Source organism: Hypanus sabinus, chromosome 4 (assembly GCF_030144855.1).
Source record: "Hypanus sabinus isolate sHypSab1 chromosome 4, sHypSab1.hap1, whole genome shotgun sequence".
Taxonomy (NCBI): Eukaryota; Metazoa; Chordata; class Chondrichthyes; order Myliobatiformes; family Dasyatidae; genus Hypanus; species Hypanus sabinus.
Window position 1 is genome coordinate 99,626,186 of NC_082709.1, and position 22,735 is coordinate 99,648,920.

General features: G+C 47.8%; 1 protein-coding gene across 3 annotated transcripts in view; it reads right to left on the reverse strand.

The window, feature by feature from the left end:
• Positions 1–22,735, reverse strand: part of LOC132393023 (pleckstrin homology-like domain family B member 2) — a 414,321-nt gene that overhangs the window by 274,463 nt on the left and 117,123 nt on the right. For all 3 annotated transcript variants that reach the window (XM_059967716.1, XM_059967715.1, XM_059967717.1), the window contains 2 exons: positions 10,143–10,286; positions 2,822–2,962 (listed from right to left, as the gene is read on the reverse strand). In XM_059967716.1, coding sequence (XP_059823699.1) covers positions 2,822–2,962; positions 10,143–10,286 — 285 coding nt within the window. The remainder of the gene's footprint in view (positions 1–2,821; positions 2,963–10,142; positions 10,287–22,735) is intronic.

The following is a 22,735-nucleotide window of genomic DNA, read 5'->3' on the forward strand; positions in this document are numbered from 1 at the left end:
GATATGACGATCTAGCTCTCCACAGCTGGCACAGCCCTTCACGGATTCAGGACCCTCCCGCTAATTGGCAATCATGTTCTGGGCAACAAGAATTGAGTATTCAAAGAGCACCTGAGCAGAGCCCAGTGCTCAGTGGTAAGCCCAGACAGAAATATTACCTAGCATTTTGTTCTGTGCTCACTTCTCAATCCAGCTTTATTCCAGCACTTGTCCTGCACCTAATATATACCCACAAACACAAGGAGGTACACCAACACCTTACTTTCTTAGAAGGTTAACAAGGTTGGGCATATCAGAGAACATTCAAACAAACCTCTGGTTTCCCTTGGACATGCAGTCAAGGACAGGTGCTCAGAGTTATGTGGGCCTAGTTTCTGGTTTCCCCTGGACATGTAGTCAAGGACGGGTGCTCAGAGTTACGTGGGCCTAGTTTCTGGCCTTCCCTGGACAAGTAGTCAAGGACGGGTGCTCAGAGTTACGTGGGCCCAGTTTCTGGTTTCCCCTGGACATGTTGTCAAGGACGGGTGCTCAGAGTTACGTGGGCCCAGTTTCTGGTTTCCCCTGGACATGTAGTCAAGGACGGGTGTTCAGAGTTACGTGGGCCCAGTTTCTGGTTTCCCCTGGACATGTAGTCAAGGACGGGTGCTCAGAGTTACGTGGGCCCAGTTTCTGGTTTCCCCTGGACATGTAGTCAAGGACGGGTGTTCAGAGTTACGTGGGCCCAGTTTCTGGTTTCCCCTGGACATGTAGTCAAGGACGGGTGCTCAGAGTTACGTGGGCCCAGTTTCTGGTTTTCCCTGGACATATAATGAGACTCTGGTTTCCACATTATCACATAACCAAATGCCATCTGCCTCACCTTTAAAGCACATTTAATGCTTGTAGCATTGTCCTCCACAATTCTATCAGTTCCACCAATTCCCAGCGTAGTTTCTCGATTGCCCAGCACTGGCACAAGGTCACAGATAGTGCTCAGAGTTACACAGAACGGAATCAGACTCTTTGGCCTAACAAGTCTGTGCTGGCCATCCACCACCCATTTACATTCACTTCATTTTGCTTTCCCCATTCCCATCAACTTCCCCCAGGCTCTACCACTCACCCACACACTAGTGGTACCCTTACACTGGCTGATTATTGTACCGACCTTCACGTGACAGGAAACAGGAGCACCCAGAGGAAAGGAAGAACTCCACACCAACGGCGTTTGATGTCAGCATAGAGCCTGGGTCTTTGGGACAGTGAAACAGTGGCTCTACCTTCTGCTCCACTGTCACCTATTTGGGTGAAATCTCACTATCCAATTTCTCACATTTCCATCTGCCCAGACAGAATCTTCACTGCCAGCCTTTCTAGTCCAACTATAACTAACTGTATACTGCATCCCTCTTTCCCCCAAATCATTCTTTTCAGGGAATTTCCTCCACTGCACCCAGATCTTTCCGTATTCAATTTTTAAAATATCGACAGAAATGCTTTCAATTCATTGAGTTAATGGTGGTCGCCAACCCGTCGATTGTGATCGACTGGCCGATCTTTGAGACTTTCCCAGTAGATCCCGAAAAAAATGAAAAATAAATACACAAATACGGTTGAGAGATTGTTTCCGGGTTGCGGGGTTTTAGTTCCGTTCTTCTTGCCCAGTGCGCATGTGCATAGCTCCCCCGCCACGTCAGTGGCCCCAACGTGAGGAAACGATATGAGTCAGCTGCACCTTTCCTCATTCCGTGTCACAGCCACTGTTGCACTTGAACGCACGTGAGGTCATCAGTTGCCTAAACGCAATGATACCCTCGTGCCAGGGATCACTGGTTGGCCTTGAGTAACTGGCCGATGGGAAGTCATGTTGCTACCGGCCTGGAGCGTGGACAGATGGGGACTGCTTCTGAACCTGTTTACCACACCGAATGTTCGTGGGGAACCCGGTGCTAAAATATTCGCAAACAACCTAATTCAGGCTCAGGGTTTCGTAAGTAGCAGAGCAGCTGCCTCGCTGCGATCTACTGAAAGTTATCCCTCCAGCCGATTGATCCTACAAGGGGGGGCAGGCACCCTGTCACACTCCTCGCTCGGTCAGTCGTTCTCTCCGGACTGTGACCACCGCGGCCCCAGTACGGGGACCTCCGGCCCTGACCTTGACCTCTCACTCCACCCACGACCAGCCGCACCTGGCCAAGGCATCTGGTGGCAGGTGGGCGGGAGGCTGAGTTCGGGCCTGGAGGCTGTCTAATGAGGGAACGAAGCCCTCAAAACTGCTTTGGCACCTTGAGTCCAAGCACCCTGCTCTTAAAGACAAACCCACTGAGTTTTTTCAGTGGTAAAAAACGTGAGCAAGCAGGACAGAAGCTAAGTGCTGAGAGCCACGTAAACTAAAATGCAGAATAGACTGGAGACAAGGAACCTGCTTCGAGTATCACTGCATTCCAGTCGTGTTTAACAGCCCCCCCACCCCCACGTTGCCTGGTCCGCGAGAATATTGTCAATATTAAACCGGTCCATGGTGCAAAATAGGTTGGTGACTCCTAGTGTACATACATAATTTCTACTTCCAGGTTGCGGGGTTTTACTTCCGGTCTTTTCTGCCCGGTGCGCATGCGTGTGACTAACCAATTTAGTAAAGTCGATTTTGCCTTTCACTAAGGCTGAGGTAGGGGATCTTGAGCTTAAAAAGTTTGGTGACCACTAAGTTAATGGATAACGCCACAAAAGGCCACAACACATTCAGCTGTATCCTAAGTGGTACTTTTATCAGAAAATGTCCACCTATAGAAGAAACCCAAAGCAAATACTTCACAGAACATTTCTTTACAACCAGTCCTACCTGCGCCGTTTTGGGTGTAAGACCAGCCTCCTCCAGGTCATTCATCTTTTTGTGTAGTTGTTCAAGCACATCCTTTTCATATTGAACATGTGACATCTCTGAATCCTGTTCAGCTTCCAATAAAGCTCGTTCCATCTCCATCTGTAAAACACCACAGACATTTATTACCCTTTTCTGAATAATGGCAGTAGCTGGAAAGTCAAGGATGGGAGAAAAATGAGTGGGCACCTTGGACAAGTCTGGCAAAAAAAGAGTGAGCAACTGACGTTCAATATTTACCTTTACCGTTAACCAGCTTCTAACCCTAACTGCTCCAAATTTCCACCTATCTTTCATCCCTCACATCTTTCTGCCTTTTCTACTGTCAAATATCCATGTTTTCACTAATCCCATTTTATTCTCCCCTACATTCCCCCATCAATTCCCCTAAGATTTTACCACTCAACCACACGTTTTGCAGTGGTCAATCGAGCGACCTTTGGGATGTGGCAGAAAACAGGCAGTCCACGGGCAGAGTGTGCAAACTCTGTGCCATACTGAACCTGGGCCTTTGGTGCAGCTCTACCAGTAATGCCTTGTGAAATCAAAACGTTCCCACACCAGGACTTCAAATTTCTTACAGACGATTAGTTCACTGGACCATGTTAAATATGTTATATGAGGAGTACTGAACTACACTAGGCTCCTATTGTCCAGGGCTTACTGGAATAAGTGTTGGTCTCAATTTAGACATATAGGAATCAACAGGCAGGATATGGGGAGAGTGCGCTGGAAATATGGAATTGTCCGTTGATCTTTAGCACATAAGTGAAACCCAACAGCAATGCTTCACCACCAGATGAACTCTATGCCTTCCACGTCCTCTTTGAAATGGAGAACACACTACAGCTGTGAAGATCTGTGCTGCGCCTGATGACCCTGTGATCTCTGTCTCAGTGGCCGATGTTAGACTGTCTTTAAAGAGAGTGAACCCTCGCAAGGCGGAAGGTCCCAACGGAGTATCTGGTAAGGCTCTGAAAACACGGGCCACCCAGCTAGTGGAAGTATTCAAGGACATTTTCAACGCCTCACTGCTACGTTCCCACGTGCTTCAAAAAGGCAACAATTATATCAGTGCCTAAGAAGAATAATGTGGGCTGCCTTAATGACTATTGGCCAGTAGCACTCACATCAACAGTGATAAAATGCTTTGAGAGGTTAGTCATGACTAGACTGAACTCCTGCCTCAGCAAGAACCTGGACCCATTGCAATTTGCCTATCGCCACAAAAAGTCAATGGCAGATGCAATCTCAATGGCTCTCCACATGGCTTTAGACCACCTGGACAACACAAACACCTATGTCAGGATGCTGTTTATCGACTACAGCTCAGCATTTAATACCATCATTCCCACAATCCTGATTGAGAAGTTGTAGAACCTGGGCCTCTGTACCTCCCTCTGCAATTGGATCCACAACTTCCTAACCGGAAGACCACAATCTGTGTGGATTGGTGATAACATATCCTCCTTGCTGACAATCAACACTGGCGCACCTCAGGGGTGTGTGCTTAGCCCACTGCTCTCTCTCTCTATACTCATAACAGTGTGGCTAGGCACCATTTATAAATTTGCTGATGATACATCCATTGTTGGTGGAATCTCAGGTGGTGACGAGAGGGCGTACAGGAGTGAGATATAACTACTAGTGGAATGGTGCCGCAGCAACAACCTGGCATTCAACGTCAGTAAGACAAAAGAGCTGATAGTGGACTTCAGGAAGGGTAAGACAAAGGAACACATACTAATTCTCACAGAGGGATCAGAAGTGGAGAAAGTGAGCAGTTTCAAGTTCCTGGGTGTCAAGATCTCTGAGGATCTAACCTGGTCCCAACACATTGATGTAGTTATAAAGAAGGAAAGAAAGTGGCTATACTTTATTTAGGAGTCTGAAGAGATTTGGTATGTCAACAAACACACTCAAAAACTTCTACAGGTGTACCATGGAGAGCCTTCTGACAGGCTGCATCACTGTCTGGTATGGAGGGGGATGGAGAGCTACTACGCAGCACCGATAGAAGGTATAGAGGGTTGTAAATCTAGTCAGCTCCATCTTGGGTACTACCCGACAAAGTACCCAGGACACCTTCAGGGAAAGGTGTCTCAGAAGGCAGCGTCCATTATTAAGGACCTCCAGCACCCAGGGCTTGCCCTTTTCTCACAGCTACCATCAGGTAGGAGGTACAGAAGCCTGAAGGCACACACTCAGCGATTCAGGAACAGCTTCTTCCCCTCTGCCATCCGATTCCTAAATGGACATTGAACCCTTGGACACCACCTCACTTTTTTAATAGAGAGTGTTTCTGTTTTTTGCATGTTTTTTAATCTATTCAATATATTATATTGTAATTGATTTACTTATTTGTTATTATTATTATTTCATTTATCTTTTTTTACTTATATGATGTATTGCATTGAACTGCTGCTAAGTTAACAAATTTCACGTCACATGCCGGTGATAATAAACCTGATTCTGATAAAATGATGTGTGGTGTTGGACCTGTTCCTTCAAATGGTCTCAATATGATGCTTGCTGTGTCTCATTTTGTCAAATACAGACATTACTTCATCTCCAACAGCTAAGTCTCTCCAGTGACTTTGTTCACACGGCTGTAATTGTACCCACTTGCTCTGACCCTCTGACAGCTCATTCCAAGTACTCACCACCCTCTACGCAAGATCTTGTCAAAGTCTTTACACCCACTGCCCTACCTTCATCTATCTCCTTAGTTACATCTTCAAAGAATTCCAAAAGATGAATCAGACATAACCTCCCACATTGATTATTCCTGATCAGGCCTTGACTATCCAAGATCTTGTCTCTCAAAGTTCCCTCCAGTAACTTCCTTACAACTGAAGTCAGGCTCATTGGCCTGTAGTTCCCTGGACTGTCCTTGCTCCACCTTCCCCTCCCCCACCCCCACCCCCCAGAAGTCTTCTTAAACTTTGCCAGTGGCTAATGGCAAAGCAAATATCTTTACAAGAGCCTCTGCAATTTTTTCCTTCACTTCTCTTAAGATCTTGGAGTGCACTTAGTCAAATCCTGGGGATTTACCCATCTTAATGTGCTTCAAAGCGGCAAATACCTCCTTCCTCATAATGTCCTAAGACCTCACACTTCTGACCTTCATTTTTTGGCACCACAATATTTTCCTTAGTGAAGACCAAGGAGACATTAAAAGGCTGACATTAAGAATCTCAGCCTTCCCCTGCGGCTCCACACGTAGCCAGCCCTGATGGTCTTTAAAAAGACCTCGTCTTTCCCCAGTCACCCTTTTCTGTTAATATAACTGAAGTACCTCAGGATTATCCTAACATTGCCTGCCAAACCTATCATCACTCATCTTTTGCCCTCCAGATTTCCCTCTTAAGCCTAGTCTTAAACATGTACATGCATTAAGAGATTTATTCGTACCTGGTTTCTTCAATACAATATATATTTCCTTCTTTTTCCTTATCTGAGCTTCAGTGTCCCTGGGCAGCCAAGGTTCTTATGCCTACCCTTCACCCTAAAAGGAGGAAGCTGCCCTTGAACCACTGATATCACCCTTTGAAAAGCTACCAACTGCCTTGGCTTTGTGTAGGGAGATCACGTCCCACAAACTTGATGGAGTTGTTTGAGGTGTGAAACAACCACTGCTTTTATGATGCTTTGTTGGTGATGAATGTTATCTACTTGACATTATTTACGTTAATAAGATTTTTCACAAGGTTTCCCATGGTAGGCTGATTCAGAAGATAAAGATGCAAGGGATTCAGGGTGAATTATAAATTTGGATTCAGAACTGACTTGCCCATTGAACACAAAGAGTAGGAGTGGACGGCTGTTATTCTGGCTGGAGGTCCTTGACCAGTGGTGTTCCTCAAGGATTGTTGTTTGTGATATCTGTCAATGATTTGAATAACAATGTAGATGGATGGACTAACAAGACAATCATGGACAGTGTAAAGAACTATCAAAGAATTTGGCAGATAATAGATCAATTTCAGATATGGGCAGAGAAATGGCAGATGGAATTTAATCCAGGGAAGTGTGAGGTGTTGCACTTTGGGAAGTGATATGGAAGGAAAAAACATACAGTTAATGGTTGACCCTAGAATAGCATTGAGGTAAAGAGGGATCTTGGGGTTGATGTCCACAGTTCACAAGTGAATAAATTGGTAAAGATGTTGTACAAGAGTAAAGAAGTTATTGTTCAGCAATACAAAATTTTAGTCAGATCAACTGAGTATTGTGAGCAGGTCTGGTCACCCATTACAGGAAGGATATTAACAGTGTGCACAAGGGTGCTGCCAGGGTTATAAGGAATGAGCTATATGAAAGGAGCTGTTCCCCTTTGAGGGTTGGAGACTGACGGGAGACCTGATGGAGGATTTTAAAATTATGAAAGACATAGATAAACAGTTAAAATCTGTTTCTAGGTTAGAAATGTCAAACGTGAGAAGACAAGGTTCCTGGAGTGAGGGGAGAGGAGATTAAAGACGATGTGAAGGCCAGGTTTTTGATGCTGAGAGCAGCAAGTGCTTGGAATAGGTTACTACAGGTAGTTGTGAAAACAAGTGAGAAAGATAGGCATACGAATATGAAGGGAATGGAGGGATATGGAATAGGTTACTAGAGGTAGTTGTGGAAACAAGTGAGAAAGATAGGCATTCGAATATGAAGGGAATGGAGGGATATGGAATAGGTTACTAGAGGTAGTCATGAAAACAAGCTGGTCAATTTTAGATAGGCACGTGAAGATGAAGAGAATGGAGGCATATGGATGATAAGCAGGAGGATATTTAATATAAATCAGAATAAACATCACAGGCAGAATGGCCTGTTCAGCTCCGTACTGCTCTGTGCTCTGTGTATGATGTCAACAGCTTTCCCTCTCTCTGAAACCTCCTAGTCCTGCCTTTGCCCCAACCCTGGGAAGAAAAGAGGATCAGTGGGGAAGATATGAATGATGTGCAGGTTAGGGATAGTTATATGTGGAACATCCTTCAGGAATTATGGAGTCATTTATACAAACAAGAGCCAGACTTTAACGACAAAGAGTGACCAGTGCTTAAATGAAGATCACAGCGAGATGAATAAGCACTGCTATGTGAAGAGAGCTGGCAGGTGGCTCACAGCAGGATCCGGGCTGATCAAGAGGAACGCAAGACACTGGCCAAACAATTCAGACAATTACGTCATGCTAACTGACCAACATCAAGCCAGACATTAGACACTTTCAGCTAATTTATGCAGCAGAGATTCAGCTGGTTATTCAGTAATTCTGCACATCAAACATGATCACAGGCATATTTGTTCTGTATAGTTAAACGTTTCCTCAAGGGAAAATCTTGCCTGACAAGTCTGTTGGAATTCTTTGATGAAATAACAAGCAGGATAGACTAGGGAGAATCAGTGTATGTTGTGTACATGAATTTTCAGAAGGCCTTTGATAAGGTGCATACATGAGGCTGTTTAACAAACTATGAGCCTGTGGTATTACAGGAAAGGTTCTAGCAGGGATAAAGCAGTGGCTGATTGGCAGGAGACAAAGAGTGGGAATAAAGAGAGCCTTTTCTGGTTGCCTGTCGGTGACTAGTGGTGTTCCACAGGGGTCTGTGTTGGGACCGATTCTTTTTACATTATATGTCAATGATTTGGAGGATGGAATTGATGGCTTTGTTGCAAAGCTTGCTGACAATATGAAGATAGGTGGAAGGGCAGGTAGTTTTGAGGAAGTAGAGAGGCTACAGAAGGACATAAAACAGATTTAGAGATTGGGCAAAGAAACGGCAGGTGGAATACAGTGTTGGGAAGTGTATGGTCCTGCACTTTGGTAGAAGAAATGAAAGGATCAAATATCTTCTAGATGGAGAGAAAATACAAAAAAACGGAGGTGCCCGAGGGACTTGGGAGTCCTTGTGCAGGAATCCCTGAAGGTTAATAATTAGCAGGTCGGCTCTGTGGTGAGGAAAGCAAATATGATGTTAGCATACATTTCAGGAGGACTAGATTAGCCATGATGAAATGGTAGGGCAAACTCAATGGGCAAAAGGCCTAATGCTGCTCCTATATCTTATAACTGAGGTATTTATGTCCCGGGAGCCAACCATCTCAGCAAATATTTGTGAACACCACTTGTTTCTATCCAAGCATTGTTCTGGCAAAGGTGTTTTGCTGAAAGTAATAGTCTTGCCAGACAAAATGTGCCCAACTATAAAATAAGTATTTTGATGGAGCAATTTTTTGCACTAAAAATGTTGAAGTAACATTCAGTGTTGCTGCAAAAAGTTAAAACTGTGGCATTCATAGCCTGTGTATGAATGCCCATGACAATAAACTTTAAATTGAAGTAATCTCCACCATTGCAACTATCAACAATGTAATCAGTCATCAGCAGTTATCTGTATACTTAAGACTATTGAAACTTTTGAATTCAGAGAGAATCGACGTTGAGACTCTACCAGGGGAGAGTATGTTTGTATTGAATAAAGGATTTTTACTTCAGTGTTTTTTTTTCAGATCATCCATTCCCTATGACCATCACCATGGCAGCAATATTGACCATCTATAACTGTCCTTGGCAAACTAGTAGCTTCTCTGGCCCTCTCCGAGTTGGCCGCTCCTTGGCTCTTTCAGAGTGGGCCACGTATCACATCAGGTCAGACGGGGTACAATCAGCAGGTCTCTTTGATAGGCAAAAGTGAAATGGATGGGGCTTTTATGACCAATTGGCAGTTTTATGGTCACCATGACTAATTAATGGACTATTTTCTGTAACAGAAAACTAGATGGAAAACTATCTAACGTCAGTTGTAGTAAACACAGGTTACTTTTCCAACTGATGCAGTGTACATTGGTTACGTGAGCTGGCATGACATTACCCAAGAGGCTGCAGTGGCACAGAGCATGGCAATCAGCTTGAGTTCCCTACTTGACTGCGATCACTACTTCCCTTTACATGCACTGAGGACTTGGACCTGGCTACATAAGATACAAATCCTTCGCATGCCAATGACACAAAATATGGGAACCATGAGAAGGACAGTGATAGATTTCAAGTGGACAGAGACAGGCTGGTGGAACGAGTGGAGAGCTGGCAACCAGAGTCTAATGCTTGGATTCCCAGAAACTTATATTGAGAAATAACTGAAGAGACTGCTAATTCTGGAATCACCTATCTCACTACTCCTCTTTTCTTCTATGTACTAGCAACCTCGCCTCACCACTTTCAATCCCAAAACAGGATTTTGGCCTGAAACATTGGCAAATCCCTTCCTCCCACAGATATTGCTGTCACCTCTTGTGAAGATTCTTCCATTTGGTTGTCCAGCTCTTTGATCTTCAGGTTAATCTCTTCCACCTTATTTAGGATACTCATGCATTCTTCATCCAGCTGGTTAAATCTTTCCTTCATGTTCATCTCTGCCAATATCTTGTCTTCCTGAAAGTACAAATTAAATGGATTTATTGACCAACAGCTACATCAATCAATTGCAAGTGAACAAGTTGGCCGTGTTGCACTTCTCGTTGCATTGTGCTATTGTTTTACCTTGGATTATCTCAGTGCGTTGTGTAATGATTTGATCTGTATGAACAGTACACAAGACAAACTTAAACACAAGAGATTCTGCAGATGCAGAATAGAGGGGTATGGGCTGAGTGCGGGCCAGTGGGACTAGGTGAGAGTAAGCATTTGGCACGGACTAGAAGGGCCGAGATAGCCTGTTTCCGTGCTGTAATTGTTATATGGTTATTATATGGTTATATGCGGGAAGTCTAGAGTAACAAGTCCTGATAAAGGGTCTGTTTATTCCTCTCCATAGATGCTGCCTGACCTGCTGAATTCCTCCAGCACTGTGTGTGTTTTCACTCTACATGTGGCAATAATAAATCAATTCCAATTAAGTAAGATGTTTTGAGTGTCCTGGTGCTCAGTGGGGAATTGGCCATCACAAGATGAACACATGACACAGTACAGTACAACACAGGAACCGGCCAATCCTATCTGTCTGTACATGGTCCAATATCCCTCCATTCTCTGAATATTCACAGGCGGAGCTTAAATATCACTGCCTTCACCACCACCCCTGGTAGTGTACTCCAGACACCCACCACTCTCTCTGGAAAAAATCTTGCCCCTCATGTCTCTATTGAACTTTCCCCCACACCTGAGATGAATGCCATGCCCTCTAGTATTAGACACTCCAACCTTGGGAGAAAGGTACTTTAGCTACACCTTGCATAACCTTATAAACCCCATCAGGTCTGCCCTCAGCCTCTGACTCTCCAGAAAAAAACAACCTTAATTTGTCCAAACTCTCCTTGTAGCACCTGCCCTCCAATGCAGGCAGCACCCTAGTACAACTCTTCTACACCTTCTCTATGGCATCAACAGCTTTCCCATAAAATGGGGGAAACAGAACTGGAATGCTCTACTGTACTTTGTACGCAGCCTAATCAGCATTTTAAAAGCTGCAACGTAACTCCCTGACTCCAAGTTAACGCCTTGACCAATGAAGGCGAGTATGTAAAATGCCTTCCTTATCTGTGAAGCCACTTTCCGGGAGCTAGGGACTTGCACCCCGAGATTTCTGTCCCTGTATCTGCTCAATATTCAGGCCCATACTCAATGTGACTGTGTCAGCCGGGGATCAGTGAGTGCTGTATTTAGGTCCTACTGCAAACACCTGAAGCATTTTCCCATTAGGAGCAGAACACAAGGGAGTGTGGATAGGGAGGAGTGAGGAGGAGGAGGAGAGGGTAAAGAAGAGGGTGCAGCAAAAAGAGGTAAAGGTAGTAGAGGGCATAGACGGTGGAGTATGAAGGTGTGGGAGGTATGACTGTGAAGCACAGCTTCAATACCATATTTAAATTTGCTGGCAACACTACCGTTGCTGGCCAAATCAAAGCTGGTGATGGATCAGTATATAGGAGGGAGACTGAAAATCTGGCTGAGTGATGCCACAATAACAACCTCTTACTCAATGTCAACAAGACCAAGGAGCTGATTATTGAAGAAATCAGAGAGGTCCATGAACCAGTCCTTATCGGGGGATGATGGGTGGGGAGGGTCAGCAACTTTAAATTCCTCAGTGTTATCATTTCAGAGGATCTGTCCTGGGTCCAGCAAATAAGTACAATTACAAAGACATCATGGCACTTTCTTAGAAGTTTCTGAAGACTCAGCATGTTAACTACAACTTTGAAAAACTTTTCTAGATGTGTGGTGAGAGTATATTGACGAGTTTTACGATGGCCTGGACTGGACACACCAATGCCGTTGAATGTAAAAGCCTACAAAAAATGGGGGACACAGCCCACTTCATCACAGGTAAAGCCCTCGCACCCACTGAACACATCTACAAGGAGCGCTGTCACAGGAAAGCAGCATCCATCATCAAGAAACCCCACCACCCAGGCCATGCTCTCTTCTCGCTGCTGCCATTGGAAAGAAGGTACAGGAGCCTCAGGACCCACACCACCAGGTTCAGGAACAGTTATTACCCCTCAACCATCAGACTCTTGAACCAAAGGGGATAACTTCACTCGCCCCATCCCATACGGACTAACTTTCATCTCATGATCTTGATATTTATTGTTTATTTATTATTATTATTGCTTTTCTATTTGCATAATCCATTAGCTTTTGCACACAGGTTGTTTGTCCGTCTGCTGGGTGCAGTGTTTCACTGATTGCATCGTGTTTCTTGGCACTTACTGGGGATGCCTGCAAGTTAACGATCCTCAGGTTTGCACGCGGTGATATATGTGTACTTTGATAATAAATTTACTTTGAACTTTGAGAGAGGGGAGAGAAGGTGGAAGGATAATGAGAAAGGAGGGAAAGGTGGAAGATGAAGGGAAGGGGATAACGAGTCTGCTGGAGATAATGAGAATTAGAGATGGAGGGAGGAAAGAAGGCAAACGGAAAGGTGTGAGGGGTGATGAAAATTCAGACAAAGGGAATGGAAGGGTCAGGTGCAGGAGTGGAGGGGTGGAGGGGTGCAGGGGAGGAGGGGTGGAGGGGTGCAGGGGTGGAGGGTTGCAGGGATGGAGGGGTGGAGGGGTGCAGGGGAGGAGGGGTGGAGGGGTGCAGGGGTGGAGGGTTGCAGGGATGGAGGGGTGGAGGGATGGAGGGGTGGAGGGTTGCAGGGATGGAGGGGTGGAGGGGTGGAGGAATGGAGGGGTGCAGGGGTGGAGGGGTGGAGGGATGGAGGAATGGAGGGGTGCAGGGGTGAAGGGGTGCAGGGGTGGAGGGGTGGAGGGTTGCAGGGATGGAGGGGTGGAGGGGTGGAGGGATGGAGGGGTGCAGGGGTGGAGGGGTGCAGGGGTGGAGGGGTGGAGGGTTGCAGGGGAGGAGGGGTGGAGGGGTGGAGGGATGGAGGGATGGAGGGGTGCAGGGGTGAGGGGTGCAGGGGTGGAGGGGTGCAGGGGTGGAGTGGTGCAGGGGTGGAGGGGTGCAGGGGTGGAGGGGCGGAGGGGTGCAGGGGTGGAGGGGTGGAGGGATGGAGGGAGGGATGGAGGGGTGGAGGGATGGAGGAATGGAGGGATGGAGGGGTGGAGGGGTGGAGGGTTGCAGGGATGGAGGGGTGGAGGGGTGGAGGGTTGCAGGGGAGGAGGGGTGGAGGGATGGAGGGGTGCAGGGGTGGAGGGGTGGAGGGTTGCAGGGGAGGAGGGGTGGAGGGATGGAGGGGTGCAGGGGTGGAGGGGTGCAGGGGTGGAGGGGTGGAGGGATGGAGGGGTGCAGGGGTGGAGGGGTGCAGGGGTGGAGGGGTGGAGGGTTGCAGGGGAGGAGGGGTGGAGGGATGGAGGAATGGAGGGGTGCAGGGGTGGAGGGGTGCAGGGGTGGAGGGGTGGAGGGTTGCAGGGATGGAGGGGTGGAGGGATGGAGGGGTGGAGGGGTGGAGGGTTGCAGGGATGGAGGGGTGGAGGGATGGAGGGGTGCAGGGGTGGAGGGGTGGAGGGATGGAGGAATGGAGGGATGGAGGGGTGCAGGGGTGGAGGGGTGCAGGGGTGGAGGGGTGGAGGGTTGCAGGGGAGGGGTGGAGGGGTGGAGGGATGCAGGGATGGAGGGGTGGAGGGATGGAGGGGTGGAGGGTTGCAGGGATGGAGGGGTGGAGGGGTGGAGGGTTGCAGGGATGGAGGGTGGAGGGGTGGAGGGATGGAGGGGTGCAGGGGTGGAGGGGTGGAGGGATGGAGGGATGGAGGGGTGCAGGGGTGGAGTGGTGCAGGGGTGGAGGGGTGGAGGGTTGCAGGGGAGGAGGGGTGGAGGGATGGAGGAATGGAGGGGTGCAGGGGTGGAGGGGTGCAGGGGTGGAGGGGTGGAGGGTTGCAGGGGAGGAGGGGTGGAGGGGTGGAGGGGTGCAGGGGTGGAGGGGTGGAGGGTTGCAGGGGAGGAGGGGTGGAGGGGTGCAGGGGTGGAGGGGTGGAGGGATGGAGAGATGCAGGGGTGGAGGGGTGCAGGGGTGGAGGGTTGCAGGGGAGGAGGAGTGGAGGGATGGAGGGGTGGAGGGATGGAGGGGTGGAGGGTTGCAGGGATGGAGGGGTGGAGGGATGGAGGAGTGGAGGGGTGCAGGGGTGGAGGGGTGGAGGGATGGAGGAATGGATGGAGGGGTGCAGGGGTGGAGGGGTGCAGGGGTGGAGGGGTGGAGGGTTGCAGGGGAGGAGGGGTAGAGGGGTGGAGGGATGGAGAGATGGAGGGTTGCAGGGGTGGAGGGGTTAAGGGATGGAGGAATGGAGGGATGGAGGGGTGCAGGGGTGGAGGGGTGCAGGGGTGGAGGGGTGGAGGGTTGCAGGAGAGGAGGGGTGGAGGGATGGAGGGGTGCAGGGGTGGAGGGGTGGAGGGTTGCAGGGGAGGAGGGGTGGAGGGATGGAGGGGTGGAGGGGTGCAGGGATGGAGGGGTGGAGGGATGGAGGAATGGAGGGATGGAGGGGTGCAGGGGTGGAGGGGTGCAGGGGTGGAGGGGTGGAGGGTTGCAGGGGAGGAGGGGTGGAGGGGTGGAGGGATGGAGGGATGGAGGGGTGCAGGGATGGAGGGGTGGATGTGCAGGAGAGGAGTGCTGCTCTGGAGACACTGACCCCAAGGTCCCTGCACTGAAGATCTGTAGTGTCAGGTCTATGCAGCTGCTTGGTTCCAGGATGCCTGGAGGAGGCCACCATTTTCCCACATGGAAGCGATGGTCACTCTGGTTAGCCCACCCCGGAACCTTTGACAAGGCAGCCTTTCCCTGAGAGTCAGGCTGTTTCACTGCTCTGCAATTGCAGCCTCCATACAGGGGTAACACAATCACTCTCCTTCTGCACAGACACTGATCCACATCAGGAAAGTTTCAGCCCCATGGCCCTATGTCGGCAGACGAGTTTATTGTCCTGTATGTGGAGATATTTCTACACTGGAAACATGCAGCAGCAGCACAATCATCTCAGCTCCAATACACAAAGATGAAGAATTATACAGAAATTATGCAAGGCGATGAAGAGGTAAGCCCATCGTAGAGTGAGAAGCGTGCACTGAAGGGTTGGTTTGTGGTATTGGCTGAGGAAAGTAGCTGTTCCTGAACCAGGTGGTGTGGCACTTTAGGGTTCTGTACCTCAGTAAGAAGAGGGCATGACTCAGGTGATGGGGAACCTCAATGATAGACACAGTCAATGGTGGGGAGGGCGGAGCTGATGAAGAATTGGGCTGGATCCACTCCTCTTTGTGTGGTCACTTTCCCTAGTTCAACAGTTCAGCACATGGATGAAGAACAGAGGCTACATCCCCTCCTTCCCCTGCACCTACTATCCACACCTCCACCTCCCCCAGCCCCCACTCCCCGGTCATCACTAGGGAGCAGGTGAGAAGGGCTCTGGGGAAACTCAGACATGGCAGACACAGGACCAGACGGTGTGAACCCCGGGGTCCTGAAGGAGTTTGCTGAACAGCTGTGTGAAGTTCTCCAGCGCATTTTCAATCTGTCTCAGCCTGGAAAGGGTCCTGACTGTGTGGAAAACATCATGTGTGGCCCCAGTACCCACAAAGGGCCAAATGAAAGTCTTGAATGACTATAGTCTAGTGTCCCTCCCTGGCCTCACACATCATGAAGACCCTAGAGAGGCTGGTCCTGCCTCGCCTCCGACCCCTGGTCAGATCAGCCCTCGATCCCCTGTAGTTTATCAGGGGCACATTGGAGCCGACCATCCTGTCATCTACCTGCTGAACAGAGCCTACTCCCATTTGGATAAGCAGGGCAGCACTGTAAGGGTCGTGATTTTTGATTTCTCAAGTGTGTTCAATTCCATACATTGCTGGGGGAAAAGCTCCGTTCAGTGCAGGTTGGCACTTCCATTGTATCCTGGATAATGGACTACCTGACTGGCAGACCACAGTATGTGCAGCTTTAGAGCTGTGTGTCAGACATGGCTATAAGCAGCACTGGGGATTGTATCAGCACCCTTCCTGTTTACCCCGTATACCTCAGACTTCAGATACATCACTAGGTTATGTCATCTGCAGAAATTCTCTGATGACTCAGCAATAGTCGGGTATATACAGGGAGGGCAGGAGGATGAACACAGGGCCCTGATGGAAGACTTGTCAGATGGTGCAAGCTGAATCATCTGCAGCTCAACATCAGTACGACAAAGGAGATGGTGATGGACTTTAGGCAGAGCAAGCCTGCACTGCTCACAGTTACTGTTGATGGTGACGACCTTCAGGTACCTGGGGTGTACCTGGATGACAGACTTGAGTGGAACACCAACACAGAGGCTGTGTACAAGAAGGACCAGAGTCACCTCTATGTCCTGAGGAGACCGAGGTCCTTTGGAGTATGCAGGCCTCTCCTTCACGTGTTCTTCCATGCGGTGGTGTGCTGGGGCAATGCCATCAACATGGGTGATGCCAGCAGGCTCAATAAACTGATTAGAAATGCTGGCTCTGCTATAGGAGTCAAACTGGACACACTGGAGGCTGTGATAGAACAAAGGACCCTACAGAAAATCCTGGCAATTCTGCACGATATTTCTCACCCTCTGCATGTCACCTTGGCTGAACAGAGGAGCACTTTCAGTAATAGACTGAGACAACTGCGCGGCTCCAAAGAGCGCTACATGAGGTCATTCTTACCCTCGGCCATTAGGCTCAGTAATGAGTCAACCTATACCCGGGGAAGTGATGACCCCCTCCTGTTAGACTGTTTGAGAGAACTTATTTTTTATTCTTTCTTAGTTCTCTTCTAATATTTGTATATCAGTTCACTTGTAATGCTTCTGTCACACTAATTTCCTTATGGATCAAAAAAGTATCTATCTATCTATCCCCTCCCCTTGGAAGGGGTGAGTTGAAGGAGGCATAGTTGGGATAAGTTGAAGCCCTGAAAGAACAGGGCCAAGAGAATGGGAGCAGATGGATAAATGTAAGCAACAAGGAGCGGCTGTATTAGGGAAAGGGGTCGCTAACTCTGGCCTGCCCAGCACTCGTTGCAGGTCACAGTGGGCTGATTGTATTTGGGTCTGGACGACTGAGGAATTAGCGGCTGCTCGTCTCATGAGGACATCAGGGAGTGACAGCAACAGCACGACAGAGGGAGAGTTGAAAAGGCAAAGGTGAAGGACAGCTCTGGGAAAGATGTTCGTTCTTCTGAGTGTAGTGAAAAGTTCAGATTGGGAATGGGAAGGACAAATAGAGCAGAGTTTTCTCCATAATTTCCACCACCTGCTATGGGGTCCCACCATTAAGCACATCTTAAGCTTTCCCCCACCCTCTCCTTTCCATGGTAATCATTCCCTTGTCCACTCATCCCTCCCCACAGATCTCCCTCCTGGCATTTATCTCTTCAAGTCTGACCATTGCTACACATGCCCCGACACCTCCTCCTGCCCCATCACTCAAAGCCCCAAGCACTTCACCTGAAGTCTGTCAGGGTCATCTGTTGTATCCACTGCTCCCAGTGTGGTCAGTGACTGGGGGAATCTCTTTGTTGTACCTTCACTCCATCCATTGTAAAAGCTGAGACTTCCCGGTGGTGACTCGTTTTAATTTGACATCTCATTCTTATTCTGACATGTTGGTCCAGGTCCTCCTCTTCGGTCACAATGAGGCCACATTCGGGTTAATCCATCTGGGTAGCACTGACTTCTCTAACTTCCTGTAATTCTTCCTCCTCCCTCTTCTCTCTTTATCATAACCCCATTCTTTTCCCGACTCACCCTTTCTCTTCACTTGCCTATAACCACCTCCGTGCCCCTCCTTCTTCCCTTTTATCCATGGTCCACTGTCTTCTCCTATCAGATTCCTTCCTTGCCACTTGACCTCTTCCACCTACCATCTCAGAGCTTGTTAATTTTTTTTAACAGGTTTTGCCAGCATGTACTCCTTCCACTCCCACCCTCTTCACCTTCTTATTCTGGCCTCTAACCCCTTCTTTTCCAGATCTGATGGAGGGTCTTTGCCCAAAATATTGACTGTTTATTCATTTTCATAGATGCTGTCTGACTTGCTGAGTGTCTGTTGCTCTGGATTTCCAGCATCTGCAGAATCTCTTGAACGAAGGATAAATACAGAGACAGGAAACAGAATCCTGCTGTTCTTCTGTTGGAGATGAATGTCCGTTGCAGATTAATGTTCCGGCATGCTAGTAGCGTTATCTCTGGGGGTGAGGGAAGTTTCCCATTTCACCGGGAAAGCAGTGACGGAGGGTTCTGCATCTGTGGGTCATTTGGAAATGAAGGCTATGGGTGAAGTTCAGATACCTCTACTGAGGCATCTTCCTGCACTCGATGAGGGGAGGATGCACCCCAAGTCACAAAGGACTGTGCAGAGATGCCTCCTTTTACACTGATGCATAATGTTACATTTCTCAGGCCCGACAGGAAATGCTACAGATGTTGTTTGCCAGGCTGTGACATATCACATTCTAACCTGTTTTAGATTCACCACAATCTCTGTCTTCCTTCCGGAAACTTTATTTCTAAGGATGGTATCACTCACTACTCAAGCTTCCCAATCACACAGCTGCTTTCAAAGAGGAATGTTAAATGGAACACTGCTTTCTGATCTCAGTCCAAATGATTCAAATGGCTCCATTTATTATCAGACAACAGTATTCAACCTGAAATTCGCAGACATCCCTGAAAACAGAGGAGCCCCAAAAGGATGAACAACAGAAAAATATCCGATCCCCAAAGCCCCATCCCCCCTGCCCCCTTCCCCATGCAAGCATCAATGCATCAACCTCTGCACCAATAAGTGGACCCAGGAAAGTGACTCCAAGGAAACGTTCTTCAGCAGCTCAATGTCCAGTTGCCCAAACCCACCCGTCACTTCAGTTCAAAAGCAGCAAGTGTGTCAAGTCCAAAACCCTTTTTCAGGGAATCACAGAAGAAAGGAGGGGATTGAGTGCAATGCGTTGCAGAAATTATTAGAAGATATAAAATACCACTGTATGTCACTGGAACAGGTACTTCAGCCCACGATGTTACCTAATCCCCTTTGATTGCACACAGTCCATGCCTCCATCCTCTGCCCATCACTTCCATTCTGTATCTGCCTCCACAACCACTCCACTCACCCACAACTCTGTGTAAAGAAATCTGCCTCACAGATCTCTTTCAAACTTTACCCCTCACCTTAAACGCATTCTCTCTAGCACGAACCGCTTTGTTATAAGGATACCAGCTGCCTACTCTAAGCTTCTCAGTTATATAATGCTCTTCAGATCTCCCCTCAGCCTCCAACACCCCAGAGAAAACTAATCAAGTTTGTCCAACCTTTCCTGATAGCACCTGCTTTCTAATTCAGGCAGCATCCTGTTAAACCTCTTCTGCACTCTCTCCGAAGCCTCCATCCTTCCTGTAATAGGGAGACCAAAACTGAATGCAATTCTCCAGATACTGCCCAAACAAAACTTTATAAAGCTACAGGCTGCAAATGTTATTCCCAGTTGTGTGTCCTTTCCACAGGGGCAGTGGGGGAAGCACCCATTCTGTGTCCATCCATGTCAGTCTCTTCTATGACAGTGCAACTTGTGTTAAAAACTTCCACACACTCTTTTGGCTTCCCTGCCAATGCTGTAAAATGTGTTCCCTGTCATGACAAACAGCTTCTCTCCCTATGGTAACAAGACACCACACCATCTTAATGGTAAGAAATTTTGTTCTCACAGTTCCAAAGAAATAAACTGGCCAGGGAAAACGAGGTTTTATTTCTCACAACAGCTTGGTTTTCCAAGATTTTTTTTTAAACTACTGTACAAAGTTGTTGGAAATCTCAAATAAGAAACAAAATGCTGAAAAACTCAGCATTATTTGCTCCGCAGCACCATTAGAATTGGGCTGCAGACAGTTCTGACAAAGGGTCACAGGTCCAGACATTGACCGTTTCTCTCTCCACAGATGCTGCCTGACTTGCTGAGTGTTTCCAGCACCTTATTTCCCCTGAAACTGTGTTTTAAAGGGTCAATATTCAGAGTTAAACAGCATGCATATAGCTCCTTTGCCCCATCAAGTCCACAGTGACCACCAAATACCCACCTACACACCCCTTTTCACTCTCCTCATGTTACCATCAATTCCCCCGATTCTATCCCTCTCCTGCACACTCCTGGCAATTAACCTACCAAACTAGATGCCTTTGGGAAGTGGGAGCAAACTGAAGTACCTGGGGGAAACCCACATAAACACAGGGAGAACATGCAAACTCCAGACAGACAGACTGAACCTGGGTGCTGGAGTTGAGACAGCGATTCTACCATCTACATCACTGCATGCATTCTTTGTCCTCACTGAGCTCTCTAACCCTTTGAGACCTCAAACAGAGGTCAATGGTTGAGGTCAAGATCCATCTGACCATTCCAGGGTGCGGGTGATCCTGATGGCCTTTGCCATTTCTCTGGGTTTGCTGCTCACTCCTCACTCACTCGACTGATCAGCCCTCAGGAGCAGGCAGAGTGGGCATGAGCAGTGGCCTACACTGCAGACTTCTCCAAAGAGCCCTGCCCTTACACTCAAGACACCTCTCTTACCCAGGAAGAGTGTCCTCCCCTCACTGTACCACTCATCCCTCTAACAACTCTGGTGGAATGTGTTACATAGAACAGTACCATGCAAGGACAGGCCATTCAGTTCACCCCTCACTGTACCACTCATCCCTCTAACAACTCTGGTGGAATGTGTTACATAGAACAGTACCGTGCAAGGACAGGCCATTCAGTTCACCCCTCACTGTACCACTCATCCCTCTAACAACTCTGGTGGAATATGTTACATAGAACAGTACCATGCAAGGACAGGCCATTCAGTTCACCCCTCACTGTACCACTCATCCCTCTAACAACTCTGGTGGAATGTGTTACATAGAACAGTACCGTGCATGGACAGGCCATTCAGTTCACCATGACAATTTAAACTACACATCTGCCTAAATGTCGTCTACATCTCTCCGTTCTCTATCTGCTCACGTGCCTGTCTAGATGACTCCGACCTATTACTATCATATCTGCTTCCAGCACTGTCAGCCAATTCCAGACACCCACCACTCTGTGTAAAAATACTTTATTCGTAAACCTCTTACTAATTTCGACTCTCTCACCTTCAAGCTTTCACTTCAGGGACTGGGGAAAGAACAATGTCCATTGCCTTTATGAATCACACGCAAACACTGGATGTGTGGTAGACCTGCTGACAGTGCGGAACACTGCCGTGTATCAACGCAAGTTTCAGTGCACAGTCACACAGCGAGCCTCGCTAAGCAACGTTCATTATGCTAGAGTGACCCACAAAACTGCTTTAATGAGAAGTAGGCAGCAATCCTAGAGATTAATCTTTTATTCTCCCTTGCTCTTGCAATAATCTCATCCTAACCTTTAGCTGTGGTTCAGTCAGCTGCAAAAAAACAGTTCCAGTTTTGGGCTGAAGAACCACAGCTGGAAATTCTACAGGGTGTCAGTCTTCAATAGACAATAGGTGCAGGAGTAGGCCATTTGGCCCTTTGAGCCAGCAATGCTATTTAATGTGATCATGGCTGATCATCCACAATCAGTATCCCATTCCTGCCTTCTCCCCATATCCCTTGACTCCGCTATCTTTAAGAGCTCTATCTAACTCTTTCTTGAAAGCATCCAGAGAATTGGCCTCCATTGCCTTCTGAGGCAGAGCATTCCATAGATCCACAACTCTCTGGGTGAAAAAGTTTTTCCTCATCTCTGTTCTAAATGGCCTACCCCTTATTCTTAAACTGTGGCCTCTGTTTCTGAACTCCCCAACATTGGGAACATGTTTCCTGCCTCTAGTGCGTCCAACCCCTTAATAATCTTATATCTTATATGTTTCAATCAGATCCCCTCTCATCCTTCTAAATTCCAGTGTATACAAGCCCAGTCACTTCAATCTTTCAACATAATACAGGGAATCAATCTCGTGAACCTACGCTGCACTCCCTCAATAGCAAGAATGTCCTTCCTCAAATTTGGAGACCAAAACTGAACACAATACTCCAGGTGTGGTCTCATCAGGGCCCTGTACAGCTGCAGAAGGACCTCTTTACTCCTATACTCAACTCCCCTTGTTATGAAGGCCAACATGCCATTAGCTTTCTTCACTGCCTGCTGTACCTGCATGCTTACTTTCAGCAACTGATGAACAAGGACACCTCGATCTCGTTGTACTTCCCCTTTCCCCAACTTGACACCATTCAGATAGTAATCTGCCTTCCTGTTCTTGCCACAAAAGTAGATAACCTCACATTTATCCACATTAAACTGCATCTGCCATGCATCTGCCCACTCACCCAACCTGTCCAAGTCACCCTGCATTCTCCTAACGTCCTCTTCATATTTCACACTACCACCCAGCTTTGTGTCATTGCAAATTTGCTAATGTTACTTTTAATACCTTCATTTAAATCATTAATGT